The sequence below is a fragment of the Nyctereutes procyonoides genome, unplaced genomic scaffold (genome assembly GCF_905146905.1).
Source record: "Nyctereutes procyonoides isolate TBG_1078 unplaced genomic scaffold, NYPRO_anot_genome, whole genome shotgun sequence".
Lineage (NCBI taxonomy): Eukaryota > Metazoa > Chordata > Mammalia > Carnivora > Canidae > Nyctereutes > Nyctereutes procyonoides.
In genome coordinates, this window is record NW_026575126.1 from 55,666,722 (window position 1) to 55,679,713 (window position 12,992).

At 48.0% G+C, this 12,992-nt stretch overlaps 1 protein-coding gene across 7 annotated transcripts in view; it reads right to left on the bottom strand.

Annotated features, from left to right (window-relative positions):
• The window catches only part of EARS2 (glutamyl-tRNA synthetase 2, mitochondrial), a 28,668-nt gene extending 15,717 nt beyond the window's left edge, over positions 1-12,951 (bottom strand). For all 7 annotated transcript variants that reach the window (XR_008666375.1, XR_008666374.1, XR_008666376.1 and 4 more), the window contains exons 1-5: positions 12,796-12,951; positions 9,747-9,902; positions 5,679-5,868; positions 1,359-1,831; positions 69-177 (exon numbers count right to left, since the gene is read on the bottom strand). Coding sequence is in view for 1 of the 7 variants with exons in the window: in XM_055339523.1 (XP_055195498.1) it covers positions 69-177; positions 1,359-1,831; positions 5,679-5,868; positions 9,747-9,902; positions 12,796-12,934 (1,067 nt within the window). In the remaining 6 variants the exon portion in view is untranslated. The remainder of the gene's footprint in view (positions 1-68; positions 178-1,358; positions 1,832-5,678; positions 5,869-9,746; positions 9,903-12,795) is intronic.
• Positions 12,952-12,992: the final 41 nt, after the last annotated feature.

Genomic DNA, 12,992 nt, shown 5'->3' on the forward strand with positions numbered 1-12,992 from the left:
TGCCCTAGGGGCCCATCATCAGCCAGAAAGTCCTTTCCAACCAGCAGCCACTCAGGTTCCGCACTCACCTGTTGAATTCTGGGAGCTTGTCCAGGTCCAACAGGGCTGAGTGGCAGGTGATCCTGGTCAGGTCAAACTGTGTTATCAATTCTGGCAACGTCCTGCCCATCTGGTTCTCTGCAAGTAGGCATGCCCAGCTTCAGCCCCCTGCCTCTCCTTTCAATCACAAGGGTGGCTGGGTGAGCATGTTCTGAGCTCCCCATTCCATTTCGACCAAAGGGATTCAATTTCTAGCTCTTTTAGATCAAGGGCCCAAATGAGCTTTCACTTGCAGAAAGGATTCTGTCTCTCTGGAAAATCAAGTTTGAAAACAATCAGACTAAACCAACCCTCACTGCCCTCACTGACTTGAGCTGCAGGAACGGTATGCCCACGGCCTGGCTGTGCCTGGAGATTGATTCCACTGGATTCGGATGTGGCCGGAGCATAAATACGTTTTACAAGTCTCTTGGGTGATTCCAAAGCACAGGCAGCATTATGAACTGCTGCGGTGGGAGCCGCTCCTCCTGAGTAGCAACCCCCCCCCCAACCCACGCAGTCAGTGGGCATCGTGGTCAGGCCCAGGCCTAAAGAGAGTCTCTGCCACAGCCCTTCCAGGCTGTGGGACTTTAGCAAGTCACTCAAACTTCTCGGAGCCTCTCAATCCTCTTACAAAGAGCAGGGATAACTAATACCTCTCAAGGATATTTTAAGGAGTAAAGCAGATAAGAGTAGAATAAACAGTAAGCAGACTATCACTCCCACATTTTCAGAAATCCCCTTCACAAAGAGGTCATTGTCATTTGCTGCTTCTTTAAACTTTGGGCTCTAAGTCCTGGGCCAAGGATAAGAAGGCTAGGCTGGGAAAAACACTAGAGTCATAGTAATAACTTAGTAATACTGTCGGAACCCATACTTGCCATAGCAGTAGTGATAGAATTGTCATAATCGTAAGATCTGTAACTTTCATGCTTACTGGTTATCAGATACTTTGCTGGGTGCTCCATACTCATGGGCTCAGTGAATCCTAACCCTATGAGGTAGATACTTCTCCCCATTTTACAGATGAGGCCAGTGAAGCTCAAAGACCATAAGCTCCTAAAGGGCAGGGGTTACATCTATCTTGTTCACTGCTGTAGCCCCAGCACTAAGCACAATATCTGGCTCAATCAACACCTGTTGAAGACATGAATGAACTTGTCCAAGACTGTGTAGCTGGGCTGAAGACCAGGTGGGCCTCACCAAAGTCCTAACTCCTCACTCCTATGGTTTTGCTGTGACCTCCCAACTGTGTGTGTGTCGGGCGGGGGTGGCAGTACCTGCAAACCCGGAGCCACAGTTGGTGATGATATCAAGTAAGGCATCCGGCAGGAAGTCAGCAGCAGCAAATTGCTCCAGGAAAATGTCCCCTTGCCTCTTGGACAACTTGCTGCCATCCTTGTTGAGGAGCAGAGGCAGGTGGGCAAAGCGAGGTGGCTGCCAGCCCAGGGCCTGGTAGAGAAGCAGGTGCTTGGAGGTGGAGACCAGCCACTCAGAGCCCCGCAGCACATGGCTGATGCCCATGTGATGGTCATCCACCACACAGGCCAGGTGGTACGTGGGGAAGCCATCGCTCTTCAGGATGACCGGGTCCCCCTCCACACTGGCTACTTCATGCCGATTCCAGCCGTACACCAGGTCCTGGAAGGCTGGGGCTTCCCCCTCTAGGCGGAAGCGGATAGCAGGTTTGGGTTCTTTGGCTAGCTTCTGGGCCACCTGCTTCTGTGTCAGGTTCCGGCACCGATTGTCATACCTGTTGGGGAGCAGAGCAGCATAGTGGCTAAGAGTACCAAAGACAGACATGAGTTCTTTGTCTCTGTTGGTTAAATGACCGTGGCAAGTCATTTACTTCTCTAGCTCTTTTTCTAGTCTCTCTTTTTTAAAAAAAAAAAAAAAAAAAAAATTATTTATTCATGAGACATAAAGAGAAAGGCAAAGACATAGAGAGAGAAGCAGGCTCCCTGCAGGGAGCCTGATGTGGGACTTGATCCCAGGACCCCTGAGCCAAAGGCAGACACAACCACTGAGCCACCCACGTGCCCCTCTTTTTCTAATCTTGAACAGGAATAAAAAGAGGGATATATTGGAAAACCAAATGAGAAAACAGTATGGCAGACACTTACACCTGCCTACCTTCCAGCCTGTCCCTCTTCTTTGTTAATAAGGAGATGGCAAAATGTCTAGTCCCAGGGGTTAAATCACAGCTGGTGTAGCCAATCATGCAATCTCTTTCCTGATGCTGGCAAATGGTCCAGGTAGGAACACTCTACTCACTGAGACTCAAAGAAAAGTATGCTTAGGGGCAGCGGAGGGTTAGGGTTCTGGGAAAGATTTTCTCTCCATTTGAGAACAGATGAGCCACAGGAGGAAAAACTCTTTTTTTATTCCCTGCCTTCTCCTTCTGTGCTATTCAGATGTTGTCTTATGAGGACAGAACGCTTAGCCACCACAGCCACTTGGAACTGATACACAGGCACAGCAAGGAGAAGCCAAAACAGAGCCCCAATGTCTTGAAGCTACTGGTTTTATTCTTGAGTGTCTCACGTCCAGATTTCTGCAAAGTAAGTGGTTAATGTCTGTGTAGGTTATGCCCTGGCTACTCCAAGTAAGGTCTGTGGACCCCCAGCAGCAGTCCCATCTGGAATCCTGTCAGAAAGGTAGCATCTTGGGCCCCAGCCCAGACAAATCTGAATCTATGTGTTAACTAGATCCCCAGGTGAGCCGTCTGTGCGTTAAAGTACAAGCACCTGTAGCTTGTCCCTTTTTTTAAAAAAATTATTTTTTAAGTAAACTCTACCCCCAACATGGGCTTGAACTCATGACCCCAAGATCAAGAATCACATGCTCCAGGGTCGCCTGGGTGGCTCAGCGGTTGGGTGTCTGCCTTTGGCTCAGGGTGTGATCCCGGCATCCTGGGATCAAGTCCTGCATCAGGCTCCAGGTGCATGGAGCCTGGTTCTCCCTCTGCCTGTGTCTCTGTCTCTCTCTGTGTGTCTCTCATGAATGAATAAATACAATCTTTTTTTTTTTAATTTTTATTTATTTATGATAGTCACACACACACAGAGAGAGAGAGAGAGAGAGAGAGGCAGGGACACTGCCAAAGGGAAAAGCAGGCTCCATGCACCGGGAGCCCGATGTGGGATTTGATCCCGGGTCTATCGCGCCCTGGGCCAAAGGCAGGCGCTAAACCGCTGCGCCACCCAGGGATCCCAAATACAATCTTTAAAAACAAAAATCCCATGCTCCACTGACTGAGCCAGCCTGGTGCCCCTGGTTTGTCCCCTTTTTTTTTTTTAAGATTTTATTTATTTATTTGAGAGAGAAAGAGAGTTTGAGCACAAGCAGAGGGAGGAGCAGAAGAGGGAGAAGCAAACTCCTCACTAAGCAGGAAGGCTGAGATCACAACCTGAGCTGAAGGCAGACATGAGGCCACCCAGGCACCCCAGGTTTGTGCCTTTTAAATAGGGTATTCCATTATTGCTCCCCAAAGCATCCTGATATACAAATGTAAAGCTTGAAAACGTACCTCTTGACAGAAAGCTAAGTGTTCAGTTGGTAAATGACTTTGTGGATTCCATGACAGAATTTGACCATGATTTTAAAAGACCTCATACAAACATCCAGTCCTTGTCCAAACAGTTCATTTAAATTGGAACCTAGAGGGGTACTTGGCTGGCTTAGTCAGTAGAGTTTGACTCTTGATCTCAGACTTTAAGCCCCACATTGGGTGTGGCGCCTACCTTAAAAAAAAAAGGGAGGGAAGGGAGTGGCACCTCACTGGCTCAGTCAGAAGAGCATATGACTCTTGAACTTGAGGCTATGAGTTCAAGTCCCATGCTGGGTGTGCAGATGATTTAAATAAACTTAAAAAAAAGTTTTAAGAATTCTTTAAAAACAGGAGCACCTAGGCGGCTCAGTCAGTTACACATCTGACTCTCAATTTCGGCTCAGGTCACGATCTCAAGGTCATGAGATTGAGCCCCACATCATGGTGAGCACGGAGCCTGTTTGGGATTCTCTCTCTCTCCCTCTGTCCCCCACCCCCTGGAGTGCATGTGTATACTCTCTCACTCAAAAGAAAAATAAACAAACTGGAGCTCAGATGTTCTGATGCCACTGCTGAGAGGAAGCAAGGTGGTGTTTATCAAAGCTCCAAACTGGTCCTGAAATTCCACATCTAGGAAGGTCTCCAATAAACAACCTGTACACACGCACAACAATATATGTCAACATGATCCATTCCAACTCCTTTGTTATAACTACAGACTGAAAATAGCACAAAGATTAGTAAGGGGACACCTGGGTGGCTCAGTTGGTTAAGCGTCTGCCTTTGGCTCAGGTCACAATCCCAGAGTCCTGGGATTGAGCCCTAGGTCCAGATCCCTGCTTGGCGGGGACCCTGCTTCTCCCTCTCCCTCTGCTGCTCCCCTGGCTTGTGCTCTCTCTCTCTGTCAAATAAATAAAATCTTAAAAAAAAAAAAAAAAAAAAAAAAGAGGGGATCCCTGGGTGGCTCAGCGGTTTGGCGCCTGCCTTCAGCCCAGGGCGTGATCCTGAAGACCGGGGATCAAGTCCCACATCAGGCTCCCTGCATGGAGCCTGCTTCTCCCTCTGCCTGTGTCTCTGCCTCTCTCTCTCTCTCTCCCCCTCTCTGTGTCTATCATGAATAATAATAATAATAATAAAGATTCGTTAGTAAGAAACTGGTTTAAGGGATGGTACATCTGTACAGTGGAATACTGTGCAAGTGTTAGAAAAATCCATGTGCCAATATAGACTGATATCCTCAAGACGGTAAGTGGAAATGGGTAAGTTGTACAAGCCGTAAATTGTGTGCTGCTGTTGGGATGGGGGAGAAGAGAAACAATGCACATTAAGGATTGTGTTGAGTACCTAGAGGAGACCTAATAAAAGTCTCACAGCATTTGTCTATGATGAGGAAAACTGAGTGGCCAGAGTCAGAGTTAGGAGAGATCTTTGCACATATATCTCGTTGGACCTGAAACCCTTTTACTTACTCAGAATAACCAACAATTGAAATTATGTGTTACTGTTGCTCAAGAGCCAATGTGATGGTCAGCTCTGACATGGCCCCAGTGATTCCCGCCCTCCCATGTTTCTACCCTTGTGTCATCCCCTCCTCAGAGTGTGGGCTGGACCTAGTGGCTTCCTTCTTACAAAGGGAATGCAGAAGTGATGAGATGTCACATTCTTGATTTGGTTACAAAAAGACTGGCTTCTGTCTTGCTTGGTCTCTTTCCTTCTGGCTCACTGGCAGCAAAGCCTGCTGCTATGCCATGAGCTGCCCTATGCACAGGCTCATGTGGCAAGGAGCAGGCATCTCCAGGCAACAGCCAGAGCAGCCTGAGGTCTGCAAGTAGCTTCATGAGAGAAACAGGAAGCAGATCCTCCATAAGCCAAGCCTTGAGAAAACCACAAAGCTGGAAAAAACCTTGAATGGAGCTTTGCAAGAGGCCCAGCTAGGCTGTGCCCAGTCTCCTGACCCATAGGAAGCCACACGATGGCCAAAGTCTGGGGGTGATCTGTTAATGCAGCAACAGCAGAGGGACATATGCAACTTTGGGGAGCAGGTTCTCACCGTGGTGTCTGGCGGTTCCTCAGCGCCTCCTTCTTCAAGAGCTCTAGCCGCTGTGGTGAGCAGAAGCAGGGGTAGGCAGTGCCGGACTCCAGCAGTGCTTTTGTGGCCTGGGCGTATAGCTCAAGTCGCTGGGATTGCTGGTAGGGGCTCGCAGGACCTCCCCGGCGGGGACTCTCGTCAGGTGGGATGCCTAGGACATAGCAAGAGACGATCATCACCAAACACTAATAACGAATGTGCTTGCAGCACTGGTTCCCAGGCACTGTTCTACGTACTTTGTGTGTTCAGTAAGGCCTGTAATCCTCACAACAATCCTCAAGGTCATTACTATTGCGATTTCCCTTTCACAGGTGAGAAGTTAAAAAACAAGAGAGGCTAAGCACTCAAGGTCATGTGGCCTGATGGATAAGGAGTCATGGAGGTATGCTGCCCTTACAGCCTATGCTCTCAACTCCACACCTCCTCTCTACCCGTCCTTCCCCCAGGTGGGAGAGCAGCCCAGGCCTGGCACAGCTGGCTCAGATCAAAGCATAGTTCCTGGTATAGTCCGTCAGGCCTTGATGGGACCCCCGGTTCTGTGCCTGAGCAGCTGTGACAAGGGATCCTGAAGATGTGTGAGTGCCACAGTGCCAAGCACCTGTCAGACTGCTTTTCTGTTCTGTTACATCGCCAAGCCTCAGAACCACCCTACCAGCTAGATGCCATCACGACGCCCATTTGGTAAGGACACTAGGCACAGATGGGTTGTTACTTCACTTGACCAATGACAAAGGGTACAACTACGCTGAAACCCAGGCTAGCAGATTCCAGTCCACGCTTTTAACTACTTGTACTGCCTCAGCATCCTTCCCTGCAAGATGGAGCTGATGGCCTACTGCGCACAATAGCAGCAAGAATAGGATGCATCAGCACTCACAAACTGCTTAGCCCGAGGATCACGTGGAGAACCGCGGCACTATGTGATGTTCAATGAAATGTGATCTCTTCTGAGCCACAGCCCAACCCAAAGTCTAGTTTCCTCAGGTCACAAAGGACAGATTTAACCTATAAACACATCCCACAGAGACAGAAGGGGCAGAGAAGAGCCAGATGGTGGGGTTTCTGCCCTCAAATAGTTTTCCGAGGAGTTAGGAAGGTAAGGATGTGATTAATCCTGCATACTTGACATTAACAGACTCTGTAGGCAAACAGGCCTGGGTTCAAACACATTGGCCTGCTCTGGAGCCTTGAGCAAGTCACCTTTCAGAGCTTCCAATTCCTCAATGAGATTATAACACCTGGGCAGTACTTTGAGGTCAGCATGAGATGGCATAGGTGAAGTGCTTGGTGTATTGCTAAGTGCTAAGCACTCAGCCAGTTTGGACTGTGATCATTATCATTCAGCTAACCTCTCCCGCTCTCTGTTTCTTCATTTGTCAGAAAGGACAGTGATTCAGGAGCCCCTTCCTGACATAACTTTAACATGTTCAGCATTTGGAATGGCCCAGGATTTTAAGAGTGGCTTTAGGGTAACTGAAAACATATGTTCATGTAACAGCTAGTACATAAATGTTCATAGCAGTTCCATTCATTGGAGTAAAAAAACTGGGACGTCGGGGTGGCTCAGTCAGTTAAGCGTTCAACTCTTGATTTGGGCTCAGGTCAAGATCTCGGGTCCTGAGATTGAGCCTCATGTCGGGGTCCAGGCTCAGCAAGGAGTCTGCTTGAGATTCTTTGTCTACCCCCACCTCAAATAAATCTTAAAAAAAAAAAAAAAGTAAATAATCCAAATGCCCATCCATTGACGAATGGATGAACAGAAGGTGGTATTTCCATATAATGATTATTTGGTCACAAAAAGGAATGAAGTATTGACACATGCTACAACATAGAACTCCTAAACTAAGTAAAAGCCAGGCGTGTTAAAGGTCACATTATTATCTGAATCCATTTATATGAAATGTCTGGAATAGGTAAACAACAGACAATAGATTAGCAACTGCCAAGGACTAGAAGGAAGCAGGAATAGGAGTGACTGCTGATAAATATGGAGTTTTGTTTTGGGAGGATGGAAACGTTCTGAAATTAGATGATGGTGATACTTGGCATTACATAGTGAATATACTAAAAACCACTGATCTGTACACTTTTTTTTTTAAGATTGTATTTATTTATTCATGAGAGATACACAGAGAGGGGCAGAGATACAGGTAGAGGGAGAAGCAGACTCCTCGCAGGGAGCCCGATGTGGGACTTGATCCCGAGACCAGGATCACACCCTGAGTCAAAGGCAGATGCTCAACCGCTGAGCCACTAAGGAATCCCTGATCTGTATACTTTTTTAAAAAAGATTTTATTTATTTATTTGAGAGAGACAGTGAGGGAACTCACAAGGAGAGTGGAAGGGCAGAAGGAGAAGCAGACTCTCCACTGAGCAGGGAGCCCAATGTGGGACTCCATCCCAGGACCCCAGGATCATGACCTGAGCTGAAGGCAGACACTTAACCAACTGAGCCACCCAGGTACCTGGATTTGTAGACTTTGAAATGGTGAATTTCATATGAAGTGAATTAAATAAAGGAAGGAAGGAAGGAAGGAAGGAAGGAAGGAAGGAAGGAAGGAAGGAAGGGTGGGTGACTCCTAAGGCAGGAAGCTACAGAGGTCAGCCACCCCTCTGCCTTGCCACAATGCTGAGTAAAGAGCTCTGCTACGGGGCCACAGGATCCACTCACATTATCATACTGCACAAGGGGCTCCAAGGGTGGGACTAGTTCATCAGTGTACCTCTCGTGCCTAGTACAGCACCTGAACATAGCAGGATTTCAACTTCGTGAAATCCGAGTTCTCATCCTGGTCTGCCTGGCACTACATGGTTCCACTCTGGCCAACTTCTGTCTTCACACCTAGTCCCCTTGCTTTGCTCACTGTGCTCGGGCCACACTGGCCTCTTTGCTGCTCCTCTAATACATCACACGCTTTCCTGCAACAGAGCCTTCACATCTGCTCTTCCCTCTGCTTTGAATAGTCTTTGCCGAGGTAACCACAGGGCTGCCCCTCACCGTGCAATCTCTGCTTTCATGTCGCCTCCTCCAAAAAGACCATCCTAAGAGAACATCTCTCCCTGCCAGTTCCCTAACCTGTCACCCTGGTCTCCATAGCACTCATCAACATAACGTCACGGTGAGAATGAATTAGTCTGTTTATCTATCTTTCCCTACTCACTGGACACAGGGTCTCTGTTCAATGCTGGAACTTGACCTTCATTATAGTAAGTGATCTTTGTGAACGAATTCCTTTATTCAACTAATCTTGACTTAAGCATCTGCTATAATGTTCTACGACAGAAGGTACAGACACGATCTGTTTTTCCCCTTTGGGAACCCAAAATCTTGTTAATGATTTACCTGAGATTAAGATACACATCTTATAAAAGTCTTGATATTTTTGGTATTTTTCCTTGGGGAGCCTAACTGGTTCTACCTGTCCTGACAAGTAGGTGACTGTTGACCCAAGGAACACACACACACTCCTCATCTTCCTGTAGTTTAGCAGGCCTCTGGATTAAACTTCCCACAAGAAGATTGACTTTAGATGCTGTACATGTTTTGTTTGGCTCACACAATGTGATTAAAAAAAAAAAAAAAAAGAAATTCAGGCTCAACTTTAACAATGGGAGATATTCATTAAAAAGAGACTAATAAATAAAGACTTGCATTTCTGAGTCCTCTGGGAAGTGAGAAGATTGAACAAGCTGGGCTAGCATTCCCACATGGGAATAAGGGCTAGCCGGAGCTTTCTCCCACTATCGGCCTACCTGCTCCAGAGCAGATGCTTGGCTTGTTTTCCTGTCTGCTCCCAGCTGGATCTGAGATTCTGCAGTAAGAAAAGGAACCTCAAAACAGCCTCGGAGCTGTTCCTCAGGGAGCTTCAGCATGTTTTGGGGTGGCACGTGCCCCCCTGAGACAGCACAAATGTACACATAACTACAGGAAATCCTCACTCTTCATCTAGGGCCCCATGAGAAGGCCTATAGAATCCCAGCTCTGCCTTCCCCCTTGGAGAAGGTTCCTTTCCCTTTGCCTGTCTCACCTGCCCACTCCAGCATGGCCTCGATATTCTCCGCTGCTCCAGGCACAAGGCGGGTCTGATCTGTGTCCTCCAGCCTGAGGATGAAGCTTCCCTGGTGCTTCTTGGCAAAGATATAGTTGTACAAGGCAGTGCGGAGGCCACCCAGGTGCAAGAAGCCTGGTAAAAGAGAACGGTTCAGACAAGACAAGGAGGATAAACAAACGTACCTCACCCAAAAAGGTAAGCAAGCCCTGCTTGTAACAGGATGTCCCAGTGAGTGTCAAAGTTCAAGAAACAGCTACCCTGTCTCATCTTTCCAGCTAAGACCCAGACAGACAGCCAGAGGATGGGGATGGTCGACTCCTATAGCCCCTCATCCTGGAAGAAGACCACCCAAGTTTTAGAGTATGTGATTTTGTGAAAAGATTTCAGCTCTACCCACCATTCTACTTTGAAATTTGCTTCAAGGCCAAGTTCTACCGAAATGAGGACAAGCAGAGGATTATCCACTAAAGCTGTATCACACATGCATTTGACGTGTGCAAATTCAATGATGTGCTTGGGTAAAAACAAACAAACAAACAAAAAAAAAACCCATACGATTATGCTTTGCATATACTCTTTTTCACCTTAAGTTTTGGCTTTCAACATGAACCAGTATTTGACTCCACTGTATTTCTTTGCACCTGAGTTCAAACTCCTAAGATTACCATCATTCCTGACTGAAAGCTTAAAATTAAGCATTTTCCAGGCGCCTGGGTGGCTCAGTGGCTGAGCTTTTGCTTTCGGCTCAGGTTGTGATCCCAGGGTGGTGGGATCAAGTCCCACATTGGGTTCCCCACAGGGAGCCTGCTTCTCTCTCTGCCTATGTCTCTGTGTCTCTAATGAAAAAATAAAATCTTAAAAAAAGATTATTAATAAGCATTTTCTCATTTCCCCTTATCCTATCTTCTTTGGTCCAAGCCATGACCCTACCTCCACAATGAGCTTCTCTGCATCCACAAGTATAGAAGGCTGTGCAGGACACCAAAGGCTCTTCTGCGGACTCCAGTTCAACACTGATTATGTAACTTTCGGCTAGTTATTGCATGGTCACCACAAAAACCAGTGGTCTCCAAGATGGAAGACGGAGGGGCCAGTAATTGAAAGCACAACCTCTCTCTTTTTAAAAAGATTTTATTTATTTATTCATGAGACACACACACAGAGACAGAGACACAGGCAGAGGGAGAAGCAGGCTTCATGCAGGGAGCCCGACGTGGGACTCGATCCCAGGTCTCCAGGATCAGGCCCTGGGCTGAAGGCAGCGCTAAACCGCTGAGCCACCCGGGCTGCCTGAAAGCACAACCTCTTAAACCAAATAAACCTGCATTTAAATTCTGCATTCATTTACTAGTTGCTGTCCCTTGGGGACCCGACTTCCCTTGTATGAGCTTCAGTCTCATCTGTTAGTAAAAACAAAAAAAAAAAAAAATAGAAACCTCCCTCATACAGTGGTTGTGAGATCTAAATTGATAAGTACAGCTTTCAATTGGTTTTAGCAATTAATGATTTGTATTGCTTGATAATTCTTTTTACCTGTCTGTAATCAACAGCCTTCATAGGCTTTTCCTACAAATCAGCAAGGAAAATGAGAACTACAATCATAAAAAAAGAATATTGGTTACTAAGTACCAGACCTTGCTAAGAGCCTCAGCTGCATCAGCTCAAACCCGTGAGGTGGGTACCATCATTAGCTCCATTTGACAGAGGGTGACACTCAAACTCAGAGAGGTTATAGAATTTGCCCACATCACACAGCTAGGAAGTGGCAAAACTGGCAACGTGGACTCAGCCAATCTCACGCCTTGGCAGCCAACCACTGGGTGCTCTGCAAAGGACAGTGCAAACCAGTACTGGTCTGTGAATTAGGGCCAGCTCACAACCAACTACGGAAATTGAGAATAAATGTTTAGAGACAGCGATCTGACAGAGGAATCTTATATCTGGTGAATCTAATAGAAATACGCTCACTTTTCGTATTTTCCCTTTTTAGTAACTCATTGATGTCAGATTCTATAAAAATATTGATACATGATCAACTGGAAATTAAAAGCTAGTCCCGTCTCAATGGCTTGAGAAGCCCAGTCTGCACTCTACTGCCTGCCAGGAAAGATCCTGTCACTCTGAATAGCTGGGATCTTGCCACAGAGGAAGCCTTAAGTGTGGACCCTAAAGTACAGAATCAGAGGCATGCTTGGTGTCGATGGGGCAGAAGGTGGACTCCTTGAGAACAAAAACCGGAGGAACTAGCAGAGAGGCCCATGGCACCCCTGCCTCACTCTCTGGCTTGCTGAACGCCAACACCACTAACCACAGGGCCTTTATACCTGCGTGCAATTTCCTCTGCGCATAACGTTCCTCCTATGGGCTTCACGTCTTTGGGTTCCCAGCTCAAGTGATTCGTGCTCAACAAGGCCTTCCTGAGCTTCCTGCCTAAGCCCCAGCTCCCTCCCTGCTTCGTTTCTCACATGGCTCATGGCACTGTCTAAAAGGATGGGGATTTTATTTTTAAGACTTTATTTATTTATTTGTTCATGAGAGACAGACAGAGAGAGAGAGAGAGAGAGAGAGAGAAGAGGCAGAGACACAGGCAGACGGAGAAGCAGGCTCAGGCTCCACGCAGGGAGCCCGACGCGGGACTCGACCTGGGCCACCCGGGGATCCCGAGGATGGGGATTTTTACACGTGCTCGTCGTGGCCAGCACAGTGTAGGCGTTTTGAGGACAGGGGCCGCCATCCTTCCCCGACGACCCCCACATCCCATCGCCTGGAAGGGCACCTAGCCCACACAGTCTGTGCCTGACGTGCACTCATCGGATACAGAAATAAAAGGACGGAACACAAAGAACTTCCTGGCAATAAGAATAATTTCCGCTCGTGGACCGGCTTCTGCCTCTGGAAAATGGGGTCGCCCTGCCCGCCCAGTGCGATGCCACCGGAAGGGATTCGTTCGGGAACCTTGGGGGGAGGGGGTGGCGGGCACGGGACTGTGGACCTCGACCTGCAGCATCACGTCCGTCAAGGTTACCTGTGGGGCTGGGGGCGAACCGCACTCGCACCGCAGCCCCGGCATCGGCGCCCACGCTGGCCGCGCGTCGTCCCACGGGGCGGCCCAAGGGCGCGAGGGGCCTCACGGGCCACAGCCGACTCTTCAGGAGCAACGCCATGTGGGATGGGAACGCACACGTGGGCTTCTCAGTGCATCACTTCCGGGCACCTCTCCCG